The sequence below is a fragment of the Carassius carassius genome, chromosome 25 (assembly GCF_963082965.1).
Source record: "Carassius carassius chromosome 25, fCarCar2.1, whole genome shotgun sequence".
Taxonomy (NCBI): domain Eukaryota; kingdom Metazoa; phylum Chordata; class Actinopteri; order Cypriniformes; family Cyprinidae; genus Carassius; species Carassius carassius.
Window position 1 is genome coordinate 11,033,758 of NC_081779.1, and position 16,277 is coordinate 11,050,034.

General features: G+C 42.3%; 1 protein-coding gene across 2 annotated transcripts in view; it reads right to left on the reverse strand.

Annotated features, from left to right (window-relative positions):
• Window positions 1-4,848: 4,848 nt before the first annotated feature.
• LOC132104177 (ephrin type-A receptor 7-like) overlaps window positions 4,849-16,277 on the reverse strand; it is a 147,163-nt gene continuing 135,734 nt past the window's right edge. For both annotated transcript variants that reach the window (XM_059509449.1, XM_059509448.1), the window contains 6 exons: window positions 10,677-10,738; window positions 9,845-10,048; window positions 8,863-9,015; window positions 7,387-7,577; window positions 7,106-7,270; window positions 4,849-7,024 (listed from right to left, as the gene is read on the reverse strand). In XM_059509449.1, the coding sequence (XP_059365432.1) occupies window positions 6,910-7,024; window positions 7,106-7,270; window positions 7,387-7,577; window positions 8,863-9,015; window positions 9,845-10,048; window positions 10,677-10,738 (890 nt within the window). In that variant the 3' untranslated portion in view covers window positions 4,849-6,909. The remainder of the gene's footprint in view (window positions 7,025-7,105; window positions 7,271-7,386; window positions 7,578-8,862; window positions 9,016-9,844; window positions 10,049-10,676; window positions 10,739-16,277) is intronic.

The following is a 16,277-nucleotide window of genomic DNA, read 5'->3' on the forward strand; positions in this document are numbered from 1 at the left end:
TTTAAATATTAATAAACAATTCATTTTCTGATCGATCCATTATTTTTTTTAATTGCAGCAGTCTAATGTTTTGCAATACCTCAAACATACACTAAGGGGCAGTAAGGACCGCAATAATCACTCCATTGGATATACAGGTCGAAGTGGAGGAGAGAGAACACTGCCACAGGCCGGCCTTCCTGAAGAGAGTTAACCATTGTTTAAACATTTACTATAGTGAAACTGCAGAGATCATGACTGTAGTAACTTAGTTTGTGGCAGAAATCACATTTCACATACCACAAATTAACCATTAATATTTTTATTTGATTATGACTTCGATTTTCCTTTATGGTTTAAATGCAAAGACATAATTAAGTCACTAGACATAATTAAAATTATACTTACTTTACTATAGTAAAACCTATGTTAAACTTGCTGTTACTAGACTTACAAATATCAGATCTACATGGTTACTGTAGTAAACCATGGTTTACCATGTGGATATTATGATTTGTTACATGAATATGATATGCCATGGTTAAATTGTGGTTACTGTTTAAAAAAAAAAAAAATTAAATTGGTGTTTTTGTGTTTAGACACTTTCTGGTTGTCAAACTTGAACCTGTGGTTAAACCTGTGTGAACTTGATGAGAAATTGCTTAATTCTGACTAAAAATAAACGTGACTCGTCTATTAAAAGTAATTACAGAAATAGCTCAGTAAAGTGAAGGTAGTTCTGACCTTTGTAATTAGGCTGATGCTGGAACTATAACAGACAGTTGACGCTGTCGTCTAAAAGCATTAAAAAAAACTTAATACTGGGGAATGCAGAAAACACTTCACATTGCATTGTCCACATTCCACATGAACATAATTACAATAGCGATAACTGTGTAATTACAGACTGTGCTATAGCATAATTACATACTACGTGCGTGCTACACATTAGTGCGCAGTGCTTTTGTAACTACTGGATAGTGTAAAGCGTGACCTACATTTAAGGTTTGTTGGAGAGCTGAAAGGAGACATGAAAAGAAATCGAAAATCAAAAGCGAGAGCAACTTGTCTTGAACTGTGGTCACAGAAAGTTTAATCTGGGCTTGGCCAAAACCTGAGAATTAATCAGACAAGCGTGACGGGCTCTCAACGCAGCAGAGAATGGAACCATGTCCCCCAGACGTGATGATTCAAACAATAGTATCAGGCGAACGCCATTTTATTTGAACCTGAAGAGTCGAGATTTGCCCGAAGATCTGCTGCTCTTTTATACAGGTGAACAAAACAGCAGCATTCCAAGTGTTTTGATGCTTTTATACAACTGTTCAAATAAACAGGTAATGTTAATATATAAACCCCCTCTCATTTTAGAAAAGCAATATAACAAATTACCTTTTGTCTACTTCCACAGGAGAAGTAGCCTTCCGCGCGCCAAACGAATTGGATGATTCAATGATTCAAATACTCATTCATGAATAAAGTGGCTGAATTCAGATTTTATTTTATTAACAATAGAAATTTACAAACTCAAATGGGGAAACAATTATAGGCTATTTGCTGAATTCAGAACTGCATCTAGACATTTCATATGTAATTTAGTGAGGGCACTGGCCACCAGAGAAACAGTGTGCTCATATTTTAAACCTGTTTTGGATCTTTACCTTCAGCACGGGGTCGTTCACATGCTACACACGAAGAAGAGCTGCTTCATTGTTATACTATAGAATACTATATACTATACAATATATACTATATTGTTAAACTATAGAAGACACGCAAATTTTGTTTTCTACAGTGGATTGTTGCTAAATATTACACTTCCATTCAGTGCTCTTTTTGTTTTCGATCTTTTAGAATATTTCGATGTGAAAAAAAACAGCTGCAAACGATCCAGTGGGTGAGTAAACGTTCAACATTTTTAAGACCTTTTTGCAAACCCATTTGACTGATTTGATCAAAAGAGTAGGCCTAATGCTTTCGCAAATCTGAAATCACTACTTCTGATTAAAAACATAAAAAAACATATCCGTATTGACATCATAAAGATTTATTAACAATATTTTACTGAGAAACCCCTACTTTTATTATTTTTAAGTAGAAATAATGGTAGAGTAGTATTCTATAGATACAGACAGTTGGTCTGGGCACACCCCCGGTAACGCCCCGTCACGTGATGTGAATTTAGCCCGTGGGGGAAAACATTGCCTTGGCGCCAATTGAAATACACGGGACAATCATGCCGAAGAGTTGTTGTGTCGTTTTCTGTACCTCCAATAAACTAACAAATTATGAATTGAAGTTCTACATCCTTCCTAATAAACATACAGAACCGGAAAGGATGACAAAATTGCTACAAACAATAAGTTGTGAGGATGATCAAGGGAAGTTGTGGAAATCCCAAGACTAAGGATGTGTATGTGTGTTAGTCGGCATTTCATCACGGGCAGGCTACGTTAACATTGTGTTCATTATTAACGCTATCAAAACTGTGTAAGGTTGTTTCAGAAAGTGGCATGCATATATAATTAGCCTTATCATTCTACCTGAAGCAAAACTATGTAACGTTAGCCTAGTGTCAAACATAAACCCACTTAAAAAAGCGTGTGGACACGTAACAACTTAGTTTTGTGTCAGAACTTTTACACTTTCATTCATAAATTCACCCCATCTGTGTTTGCGAAACGATTGAATCGCGGAATCCAGTCACAAATAGAACTTGCTGTATAAAGCAGAACGTCATGGAATTTGGCTATTTTTTAATAAATACATCTACATTAGGGCTGTAAAATGAATCAAATATCGATATGGACTAGTGTATATGAATATTAAAGTTAAAAGAGACTACAATTGTTCTACGTGTCTCTTGGAATGAGTGCTCAATATGTGCATTTTTGTCATTCAAATACACACGATGTTCGCAGTGTTTCCCCCCACGCCGACTCCGCCCTCGCCACGCCCCCAGCTATGAGTAGATGCCGACTGTATGTATACACAAATCCGACGCGAATTCTATGGGAGCCGCCATCTTGCCTTCCGCCATTACTGCGTGCCTGCGAAGTGTGACACTTGCCGGTGCACTCTAATGACATTTCAATGGAAGCAGATCCTGCTCATCAAAGAAAATGTCTGGTGAAAGGGAACATTGGGTAGATTATGTCAGGCAGTGGCCAAAACTTACTGATAAAGGTAATTTATTGACAAAATAATGTAATAATGTAAAAATATGTAATGTAATTAAGAAGTGTATTAATTGACGGCAACAATAAAACCGAATGCTGTCATTACTAGCTGTGTTGCTAATATGTTCACAAGCTTCAAATAACTATTATTAGGCCAACCTTAAAAATATTCTTGTTTGCCATAACCCACCCCAATTAATTATTTTTTTCCCTTTTTAGTCCGACCGACTTGCCGACTAATTGCGTTAAGACCCACAGATTTTTTTTTTTAACTCTTCAAACAACTAATACAAATGCAATAAAATGTGAGATGCTTTTCACACACACTCACGCCACACATCCATTTTGTCACGCACAGAAAAATCGCGTAGCAAAGAGGACACGGAGACCAACAGATTAGACAGAGCAGGTTACTTATGATAAAAAAAAAAAAATCTCAGCTTTCAGATTCTGTCAATTTTATTACGAAATTCAAACAATAAATACTCCTCAGCTCGACCAGGACCTCTGTAATCCATATGGCCGTAAACATGGGCAGTCAATGTGCAACAAAGGTTTGTGAATTTCACAAACGGTTTTATTCCTGGCCTGTAGTTTGTGCTGTTGTTAAAACAGCCAACCACACAACACGCTCTTCCCGGCATCACTGGACAGCATACTGAAAACTAAAAAAACAAAATAAAAATAACCTTTCATACAGCTTGAGCTAACATCTGCTACAGCCGCCTATGGGACCAACGCTACTTCTGCTACTTCCTTAGCAGCAAGGCACGCAGTAATGGCGGCGCTTATATATATATATATATATATATATATATATATATATATACATATACGTATATTTATACAGTGTTATATATACACACACAATAACATTTCTATTTACTTCATTCGAGCATGTCAGTCAAGATTAATGCATAATAATGATTTTTTTTTTTTACCTCCTAGAACATTTAATCATGGTTCACTTTAAAGCCACTAAAAGCCCAGCAGGAATTCCAGAACACACTGTACATTGCTTCTTTTACGTGCCCCTCTTCAGTACAGAGCTGGCTGTTTGTCACTTAAATACACTCACACAGCTTTAACGTCTCTATCCTCTTTGAATGAACTGAACGTTTATAGAGCAGTATTTGGACTTCGAGAGATGACATACTCCCGGAGAGACTGGTTCAAGCCCCACTACACTTTGTTTGTTCACACTTACTCCCGATCCGGATTAATTTCCCAAATCCGATTTGAGGCCTGGCACTCTAACTGCTTGGATCAAACTTTTGTATTTGGAAACTGTCCCCTTCACACTGGCTTTAAACACAAAAACATGTATACACTCCCTAAGAGAAAACACACACACACACACACACACACACACACACACACACTTGTGCCTTGCTTTCTCACTGCTGGGAGTTGAAGTATTACCTGGTGTACTTTTTTTAATCCCACAAAGCATTGCTTCCTTTTCACACTTTTAGTTCTCCCCCATTATTATCTCCAAGGGTTTTTTTTAGTACTAAGAAATATGAGTAGAAACCCTTTAAATTATTATTGATATGAGCACTTAGATCCACTAAAGCGCAAAAGAATCAGAATTAGATACATTACAGTGGGAAATACATTATAACATGAAATGATAATAAATATTCTGGTGCAATTTCATCCTGTCACTTTCATACAAAAATTATCTAGCTGGAATGAAAATAATTTATTAAAAAAAAACAACTTTTGTTAAAAATACAGAACAAAGAAAACCTTTTTGCTTCTCGCTGTTTTTCCGGGAGTTGAAAGCTGACAGGAAACGCTTGATTGCCGTGCCTCGACTTTGATTACACATGATTAAAATAGACTCCAATGCGTGTATGAATTCAGGCAGGTACACTGGAAGCCAGGAGACCGCGAGCAAACACAATAAAGTCTAGAGTACCTGTATTGTATTTTTTTAATAACATGTTTCAATATTGCAATAGCCATCTGTTTTTCTAAACAGGTAAAAATCATGAAAAACTCCGACTGAAAAGAAAAGAAAAAAGGACTTTTTTTCACGACTTGCCTAATTGAAACAGTAAGTCATTTCAACACAGTGAGAGGATCTCATTTAACACATTATTATTCAAACAAATTATAAAAATAGATTGCATTTTCAAATACATATTTACAGTATCAAACAGAGATCAGAATGATACACAATGCAAAGGGGGAATCGAGTCTTATTCGGTAAAGGGCTGTTAATCAGTACAGTACATCAGGACAGAGCCTTTACATTTTGAAGTGATAATTAACATGGGTTGCGCCACGTTCAGATATGATATGGCTGCAATAATGACGAATGTGCATCTCTGTATGTGTGTAACTGTAAAACACAGTGTGAAAATGATGCTCTTATCATTAAATTCCAAAACTCTTTAATTGTCTATATCCTAAAAATCAACAATAACCTAATATAAGAAAAAAAAGCAGTCTTTTTGTACTATATGTATTTGTGGCAAAGTCCAGATCCAACCTGTGTGTCATGGTATTTGTTTATGTGATTTGCACCGACCTATTTCTATAATCAAACTAAATATTCTGAATTAGGCTTTCACTCAATACTGCTTAAACACATCAAAGTACAACCAAGTCTTGTTCACACGCTCACGTCACACAATAGTCTAAATTCAGTAACACTAGAACATTCAGAACATTCTCGCTAAAGAACAAACACTTCCGCTGTACGAAACGAGTATCGGACACCTGCCGTCGCAGCGTGTAAATGTGTGAATGTATATGTGTGTATACATCCCCTTCACATTCACTCACTCACTTTCAAAATGCAGGAAAAAAATTTAATTACATAAAATCAAAGTGCATTTTGATGATTTGACAGCTAAATTCAGTGCTATGTTTTCGGTTTTCAAACAATATTTCTGCGTTCAAACTCCAGTAAGCATCTGTAAATGGATAAATAAATAATCTAATAAATTCGGTGCAAGCTTTTGTAAGTCATGGACACTGCAGTGCAAACATTGTCCTTATAGTAGACAGAATGAGAAAAAAAAACATTATGAGTACTAATGTCTGACAACACTAATTTAAACTCGGAAACGAGTTCCAAGTGTGGAGGGAAGAAAGCAAAAAGAAACAAAAATTAGACAGTAACCAAATCAAGAATATACACAGAAAAAGGGATTTACATATTATTTAAGATTCCTTACATCAGAACACAACTTATTTCCCCGAAGATTCGGCGAGATGTTCTTCTAGTCTGAGGAGCAAATGGTCATGGATGACATGCTCTTGGTTTAGTCCACTTAACAAGGAGGATCAGTGGCTACAAAGCATGAGTAGTTTTGTTTGGATAAAGAAAACAGGAATACATGTCACCCTTTTGATTGCTCTGAGATTGGTCAGAGTCAAACCACCCTTCTCTGGGACAGAGGCGGAGGGTCTCAACCACCTTAAAGTCCTACTATAAGGGATAGAGCTCATGTCACTGATGAACAGCAGAAGAAAAGCAGGTCAATATCAGCACACAGGTTATTAAAGAGGAATTTTCTTGCTTGTGACATCGTCCCCCTCAGAAAACAAGAACTTGTTTGTGGAAGGAGAGGACCAGTGTTCACTAAAAGAATGAAAAAGCGAAGATTAGGAAGATAACTACCATTTGCAGTGACTTGGTTTTCACTTCCTGACCGCTGAATGGCCTGCTGGGTAATTATGAGAACAGACGTCCATATGTCTTTTCTCGGCGAGTCAGCACACTGTTGTGGGTCTGTCAGACTTGCACTCCGCGGCCGTGCATCTGGATAACCTGTGCTCTGAGAGTCTGTATGGCGGACAGGATCTGTTTCTGGTGCTCCAGAGAGGTGATGCCGAGACTCAACACATCCCTGCAAAAACAACAGAGTGAGGTACACAAAAAACGAATAAGAGAAATGCACTATTAAGGCCTTAATTTCAATGTCACCCACTGAACAGTCATGCGAGCCACTGACTCCAGGTAACAGTATCCAGCAGCAGTGAAGTTGTCTTTGTAGCGGCCCATGTCTACAGCCTCTAACCACTCTCCAACTGAACTAAACGAAGGGAAGGAAGGAAGTGTCCGTTCTGCTAGTGATACAGATGAGCCCAGAGTCCTTGACAAACACAGAAAGAGATTTTTGTCTTCAGAGTGAGAAACCTAAATAATTATAGGAAAGTGGAAAAGGGGTGATTTGAATGGAGATGGGATCCATGAGAAGCTTTTCAGTACCTGCGTCCCAGGGTGGAGGACCCGATGTTGTCCGGGCTCCTCATGGCCTTGCTGAGAGCGCTGTGGATCTGGGTGAAGGTGGGTCTCTCTGTCCTCTCCTTCTGCCAGCAATCCAGCATGAGCTGATGCAGAGACGGTGGGCAGTTCACGGGAGCGGGTAACCGGAACCCATCCTCTATAGCTTTTATGACCTGTAAGGTAAATATACACCAATTTAAACACAAAAACATAATTATTGACTATTTGGATTAATGGAATAAATTGATTAGTGATGCATAAATAGTGCAGACTCATAACATTTCTTTATTGACATTTTTCAAAGCCTAAAGGTTTTAGTTTATTTCCAGTCTTAAAACAGATTTTCAGTGTGAACTCACTTTTGGTCCCCATTGTAAACACATCTTATTGCTGAATATTTTTCCGGGAAGTTTTCGGTGTACTTTCAAATCACTCTGCACTAATAAAATTAACTCTAAAATTAGAGACAAATTAGCTAATTATATTATTATTTCATTCATTTCAATAGGTATGTGTCCTTGACAGGCATCCCTATACGATGTTTTTTTATTAGATAATCCTTAATAACATTTAGGATTATTTTTAAATGCATTACTACCTTTCTCCAGCAATCATTAATTTAGCCATAAACATGGAGAAAGTGTTGAGCATCTAACTATTTGTAGTGAAAGACGGCCTCTTTTGTTTAAAAGCTTTACATGGCAAGGCTCTATATAATATAATTTTAAATGTGTTTTGTCTCATGTGCACAGCAGAAAAGAAGCTTTGGCCTTCCAGCCAAATCTTATAAATTATAAATAAAATAAAATAAAATAATACAATAAAATAGAGACTATGCATGGGCCAATTAAAAGTTTATGGAATTTTTTTTTTTTTTTAAATGTCCTTGACTGTTTTTTTTTTTTGCTAAGCATATTTATTATTTATTTGTTTAATTGTATTTTGTTGTCTCTTTACATTTTTTGAGACTGCATTATTACTGGGGTCCAAAAACTGATTTCCTTCAACCGGGGTTTATTTCAGAGACTATGGGGATCTTTGCTGCAGGCATGAAAAGGAGGCCACACGTGATGTGACTTCTGAGTCTGATTGGACACGGAGCTGAAGTCAAAAGTGCACACACGCAGACATACACAAACTCTTTATCTGTGGTCTTTAAAGGCCCTCGCTTTAGCTACTTTTAAATTTTTATACAAATGCATAACTCCTCACTTGACACAGAAAAATGCCATCCTACCAACAGAGAGAGGCAGGAAAGAGAGAGAAAAAAGAATATAAATCACAAACAAACATAAAAGGATTTTTAGGGAGCTCTTAAGGAGGGGGAAAAGCAGCTGCCCGAAAGAGAGAGCAAGAGATAAAGAGAGAAAAGGTGTAAGAAAGAAACACCAGAGGAAGAGCAATGCAGAACTGCACAGGTGGTGATACATTAGAAGAAATATAAAGGAATGGACGTACATCTTGGTTGCCCATGTCCCAGTACGGTCTCTCCCCGAAGGACATGACTTCCCACATGACGATACCGAAGCTCCAGACATCAGAAGCGGAGCTGTAACGATGGTACTGAATGGCCTCTGGGGCCGTCCACAACACCAAACTCTTTCCTCCATGCTAAAAGAAAGACAGACCCTGTTATGTATAACAAATTGACACAAATGTACTCATTCCTTATAGATTCTAGTACTAATCAGTAAGTGGTCATTGTGAAGAAGGTTTTATCTGATTCACAGCACACTAATTACAGAGACTATCTCCATTTAAGCGACCTGAGGTTAATTGACTTGCTCAAGGCTTCATGAACTGCTCTTGGCAGAGTTTGAACCTACAACCTTTCAATTACCAGCCCAGACAAGTGGGCTACAATAGTAACTATGATTTTGCTAATTGATTGTTGCTATGATTGTTCCTGGATTAACCTCTTTTTTGTTCTTTTTTTTTTTTGTGCACAAATGACAAATCAGTTTGACAGATTTCATGGTGGGCAGAATTCAACGTAAAAATAAAGAAAAGAAAGCAAAATAGTAGAGGACAGGACCTTGACAAGGAAAAGGGAATCAGAGAGGAAAACAAACTTTGAAGGGAAGGGTAGGAAAGGAAAGCAGATAAATGAAATATTAATTCAGGAACATCACTGGCAAACACAAAAAAGTAATATCACGGTTTGAGTGTATTGTGTAGGTGAAAGACAGGTTTATTGTGCCGTACTGTATCCTGACCGCATTCATCTGATCATAACAGAAGGATGAAGCACTGAGGTGTTCTCAAATTATGCCGCATATTCAGCTTCAGTACTCGCAAGGAAAAAAAAATCACATAAAAGTTTGATATACTAGATACGAGCTATGCTTTGGCTTTCAGAGAAATGCTGACTACCATTGGCTCTTCAAACTCAATCAGAAGTGTTTGAGAGCGATGTGTTGCATTATGGTAAAATACTCACTAGTGTGCTGTAGACTGCCTCTATTTTGTCGTCCTGAAGAGGTCTGAAGCCTGACACTTTGCAGACCAGGCTGCTGTTCACTAGGACTTTGTGAGCAGCCAGACGGCGATGGATAAAACCCATCTCTGTCAGATACTTCATCCCAGATGCCACTCCGCTCAGTAAATCCACCAGCTGAAGAACAGTCAACTGACCTTCGTGTTTCTGAGCAGAAAAAAAGAGGGAGAAAATGAAAGAAAGGAAGGAATGACACAAATGTTGCCAAGACAAAATGCAAAGGGAAAGGGAAACAGAGTGGAAAGGTAAGAAAAGTAGCATACGATGTAGAGGGGGATAAAGGAACATTGACAATTCAAAGCAAAAGGAAGGACAATAGAAAGGAAATTAAAGGGAAAATAAAGGAAAAAATTGAAATGAGAAAGGGAAAAGAAATGATAATGTAGGGAAAGGAACATACAAATGAAGAGGGACAAAAAAGGAACAATGGAAAAAGGAAATAATGAAAAAGGAAAAAAGGCAAGAAAAGACATTGGAATGGAAAAAAAGGGAAAGGAAAATGGGAAGAAAACATCAATTTATAATATAAACACTGAAATATTTATGAGAACTTTCAAGAATTTCACTTCATCTGACTCTGAGACAAGATAAAATGCCTCACTTGGCTCTTTCCTCTCATTGTTTTCTTTTTATCAAGAAATCACATCTGCAGGTTTTGTAATGCAACTTAAATATTTTATATATATATATCATTTACTGTACTATCTCAGCATTTTGCATCTGACGACTCAGAATATACTAGTCAGTAGAACAGACGCAAAATACATTCTCTTACCCGCAGGAAAGAGTCCAGGGCTCCGCTGGCCATGCTCTCCACCACAATCATCATAGTGTTGCCTGCAGCAATAAAAAAAAGAAGAAGAAAAAAAAACACATCTAAAGAAATAATTGGATCATGTGTTTGTTTAATCCTTCAGCAGGGAAAGAGGACATGGTAGGGTTGCCCAAAGGTCACAAAAACACATTTTCATAAAAGTGTAAGTGTTATGTAAGAGATTATACATCAGCAAGTCACTGCAGACAGATAAAATCATAGAGCAAGGGAAAATAAGATAGAATGATAGATGAAGTGTCAAAATAATTGAGAGGAAGTCAGAACACCAAATAGTTTTAAAGGTATTGTAGCAAAATCTAGATAGATAGACAGACAGACAGAACTGACAATTGCAACTGCAACTGACCAATCAGAATGAAGTATTCAATAGCACTGTGTAATAATATATAGGTGTCTGTATTTCCAGTAAGCGTTAGACAGTGAGTGATAGAAAGCGCCCAAAGAAAGACGAGGGAAGTATGCTCCATTAGGGAAGTGGGTAGCGGTAAATCCCCAGGTGTTAGAGCAAAAGAGAGAGCAAGGAAAAGAGGTAGAAAGAGAGAGAGAGAGAGAGAGAGAGAGACAGATCCCTCAATCACGTACACAGACACCAACAATCTGTAGAATTCAATGACCAGCCAAATGAACAGGAGGCTGCACTATCAGTCTGGTCAATCTACCGTTCCCTGCTCCATCACACCTCCTGCAGGGACCAACCCCAATCAGAAGACCTCCTACTGGGCTCTCAGCTCTGGGCTCATCCCACTAGAGCTGTGGAGGTCTATGGCCTGACAGGTGGATGAAGAGGAGAGGTGCGTAGCTTTCAGGAGGCAAATGGCAGAAAAAATACAGAGATTTGCAGGTGGAGGAGGAGAAGTCAGGGAGAAAGATTAGAGTCATTAAGGGGGCTTGCTGTGATTTGGCCACCAATTATTCCAACGTGAACATCTGCTGTTGCACACGCATGCGCGCACACACACACACACACATACTTTGACAGGCTAATTCAATCCCAAACTCCCAATTAATTCTTATCTCCAAAATACCACTGAATAAATGGTCTCTTACTCTTCATTTAAAACAATAAAAAAAGAAGAACCAATTATGTTTTGATAAAAAAATAAATAAGTCACAATATAAATTTATAAATAAATAAGGGAGCATTTAAATCTCCTCCTTGAACTGCCACCTTAACGTGGTGGAGGGGTTTGAGTACCCGAATGACCCTAGGAGCTATGTTGTCCGGGGCTATATGCCCCTGGTAGGGTCTCCCAAGGCAAACAGGTCCTAGGCGACGGGTCAGACTAAGAGCGGTTCACAAACCCCTTATGAAAAGATCACATAAAAGGACCGTGACGTCGCCCGGTATGGCGCAGCCGGGGCCCCACCCTGGAGCCAGGCCCGGGGTTGGGGCTCGTATGCGAGCGCCTGGTGGCCGGGCCTCTCCCCACGGGGTCCGGCCGGGCTCAGCCCGAAGGAGCGACGTGGGGCCGCCTTCCCGTGTGCTCACCACCTACAGGAGGGACTGTAAGGGGCCGGTGCTTAGAGAATCGGGCAGCAGTCGAAGGCGGGGGCCTCGACAGCCCGATCCCTGGACACGGAAACTAGCTCTAGGGATGTGGAATGTCACCTCACTGGCGGGAAAGGAGCCCGAGATTGTGCGTGAGGTTGAGAGGTTCCGACTAGCGATAGTCGGGATCACCTCTACGCACAGCTTGGGCTCTGGAACCACACTCCTTGAGAGAGGATGGACTCTTCACCACTCTGGAGTTGCCCATGGTGAGAGGCGGCGGGCTGGTGTGGGTCTGCTTATAGCCCCCCAGCTCAGCTGCCATGTGTTGGAGTTTACCCCGGTGAACGAGAGGGTCGCTTCCCTGCGCCTTCGGGTCGGGGATAGGTCTCTCACTGTCGTTTGTGCCTACGGGCCGAACGGCAGTGCAGAGTACCCGGCCTTCTTGGGGTCTCTGGGAGGGGTGCTGGAAAGTGCTCCGACTGGGGACTCCGTCGTTTTACTGGGGGATTTCAACGCCCACGTGGGCAACGACAGTGACACCTGGAGGGGCGTGATTGGGAGGAACGGCCCCCCTGATCTGAACCCGAGTGGTGTTCAGTTATTGGACTTCTGTGCTAGTTACAGCTTGTCCATAACGAACACCATGTTCAAGCATAAGGGTGTCCATCAGTACACGTGGCACCATGACACCCTAGGCCGTAGGTCGATGATCGACTTTGTGGTCGTTTCATCCGACCTCCGGCCGTATGTCTTGGACACTCGGGTGAAGAGAGGGGCGGAGCTGTCAACTGATCACTACCTGGTGGTGAGTTGGATCCGATGGCGGGGGAGGAAACTGGACAGACTCGGCAGACCCAAACGTACTGTGAGGGTCTGCTGGGAACGTTTGGCAGAGCCTCCTGTCAGAGAGATCTTCAACTCCCACCTCCGGCAGAGCTTCGACCGGATCCCGAGGGAGGCTGGAGATATTGAGTCCGAGTGGACCATGTTCTCCACCTCCATTGTCGGAGCGGCCGCTCGGAGCTGTGGCCGTAAGGTCTCCGGTGCCTGTCGAGGCGGCAATCCCCGAACCCGGTGGTGGACACCGGAAGTAAGGGATGCCGTCAAGCTGAAGAAGGAGTCCCTTTTGGGCCTGGTTGGCTTGTGGGACTCCTGAGGCAGCTGATAGGTACCGGCAGGCCAAGCGGACTGCAGCCCGGGTGGTTGTGGAGGCAAAAACTCGGGCCTGGGAGGAGTTCGGTGAGGCCATGGAGAAGGACTATCGGTCGGCCTCGAAGAGATTCTGGCAAACCGTCCGGCGCCTCAGGAGAGGGAAGCAGCGCCCTACCAATGCTGTTTACAGTAGAGGTGGGGAGCTGTTGACCTCAACTGGGGATGTCGTTGGACGGTGGAAGGAATACTTCGAGGATCTCCTCAATCCCGCTGTCACGTCTTCCATTGAGGAAGCAGAGGCTGAGGGCTCAGATGTGGACTCGTCCATCACCCAAGCTGAAGTCACCGAGGTAGTCAAGAAACTCCTCGGTGGCAAGGCACCGGGGGTGGATGAGATCCGCCCTGAGTACCTCAAGTCTCTGGATGTTGTGGGGCTGTCTTGGCTGACACGCCTCTGCAGCATCGCATGGCAGTCGGGGACGGTGCCTCTGGGATGGCAGACCGGGGTGGTGGTCCCTCTTTTTAAGAAGGGGGACCGGAGGGTGTGTTCCAACTACAGGGGGATCACACTTCTCAGCCTCCCTGGGAAAGTCTATGCCAGGGTACTGGAGAGGAGAATCCGGCCGATAGTAGAACCTCGGATTCAGGAGGAACAGTGTGGTTTTCGTCCAGGCCGTGGAACACTGGACCAGCTCTATACCCTCTACGGGGTGCTGGAGGGTTCATGGGAGTTTGCCCATCCAGTCCACATGTGCTTTGTGGATTTGGAGAAGGCATTCGACTGTGTCCCTCGCGGCGGCCTGTGGAGGGTGCTCCGGGAGTATGGGGTCCGGGGCCCTTTGCTAAGGGCTATCCGGTCCCTGTACGACCGGAGCAGGAGCTTGGTTCGTATTGCCAGCAGTAAGTCAGACTTGTTCCCGGTGCGTGTTGGACTCCGGCAGGGCTGCCCTTTGTCGCCGGTTCTGTTCATGATTTTTATGGACAGAATTTCTAGGCGCAGCCAGGGGCCGGAGGGGGTCAGGTTTGGTGACAACACGATTTCGTCTCTGCTCTTTGCGGATGATGTTGTCGTGTTGGCTCCATCAAGCCAGGACCTTCAGCATGCACTGGGACGGTTTGCAGCCGAGTGTGAAGCGGCTGGGATGAGAATCAGCACCTCCAAATCCGAGGCCATGGTCCTCAGTCGGAAAAGGGTGGCTTGCCCACTTCAGGTTGGTGGAGAGTTCCTGCCTCAAGTGGAGGAGTTTAAGTATCTTGGGGTCTTGTTCACGAGTGAGGGAAGGATGGAACGGGAGATTGACAGACGGATCGGTGCAGCTTCTGCAGTAATGCGGTCGATGTACCGGTCTGTCGTGGTGAAGAAAGAGCTGAGCCGCAAGGCGAAGCTCTCGATTTACCGGTCAATCTACGTTCCTACTCTCACCTATGGTCATGAGCTTTGGGTCATGACCGAAAGGACAAGATCCCGGATACAGGCGGCCGAAATGAGCTTTCTCCGCAGGGTGGCTGGGCGATCCCTTAGAGATAGGGTGAGAAGCTCAGTCACCCGGGAGGAGCTCAGAGTAGAGCCGCTGCTCCTCCACATCGAGAGGGGTCAGCTGAGGTGGCTCGGGCATCTGTTCCGGATGCCTCCTGGACGCCTTCCCGGGAAGGTGTTCCGGGCGCGTCCCACTGGGAGGAGACCCCGGGGAAGACCTAGGACACGCTGGAGAGACTATGTCTCCCGGCTGGCCTGGGAACGCCTCTGTGTCCCCCCAGAAGAGCTGGAGGAAGTGTCTAGGGAGAGGGAAGTCTGGGGTTCTCTGCTTAGACGGCTGCCCCCGCGACCCGGCCCCGGATAAGCGGAAGAAGATGGATGGAGATGGATGAGCATTTAAATAGGAATTTAATTTTCCTCAAGAGCCTGCTGCTGAGAATGCGCACAACAGGACGTGCTCAGGAGCCTTCTAACAATTCAGACATTGCGTGAATCAGAGGTAAAAAATTACATAAATACTGTTCAGTTTCTTGCACAGACCGATCGTTTTGTGTCAGTACACATCGATGTATTGTCACGAGCCACAGGGTTTAATTTGGTTTTGTTTGTATATGTTTTTTTTTTTTTTATTAATGTTTTAGCCATGATTCCCATCCACTTACATTACAAGACTAACAGACTGCAATGGTTTGAACTAAAAATCTTGGTTTTTGTTCTACTGAAGAAACAAAGTCGCCTACATCTTGGGTAAGCAGATAAACATCAAATTTTCTTTTCTGGGTGAACTATCCCTTTAATAATTCCTTCAGCACTAATACACAAAGTCCCAGACTAATATCACCACTGCTAGTTCTTTAATTTAGCAAATCTAGCATCCCCTCTGGTCTTCCCTGTCTTTACAATACCTTCATCATCCCTCATTCCTTTCGGCAAGAACACAGAAGGCAAATCCATCTAGCTGTTTTATCTCCAGGAACATCACATCGATCAATCTAAAGATGGATCTGTTCTTCTCTCTCCGTACATCTCCACCCCGAGCCAAGTTTCCCTTCATCACGCTTGTTGACTGAGAGTTACCAGTTTCATTTAAGCTCGATTCTCTTCATTCTGTCCTTCCTGGAGGTGATAACAGCTCCTCATTGTCCTTGATCTTTTACCTCTGATGATCATCCATCCTGCAAGTATCGACCTTTCCCTCCCTTTCTGTTCTTACGCTTTTGAGGACCGGCCCATTTATTCAAGGGTCCACTTCCCAATAAACTGTCCAATCAATGACTTATCATTCTCTTTTCCATTACTGCAGTGGGACAACCAGCTCATCCCTTCTTTATTCTTTTTCAGCGGAGGGACATGTCATCTATTCTGCCTCTTGAATCTCTTTCAGGTGAGGGCCATCAAATCCTCTCGTTCTTTGTCACTC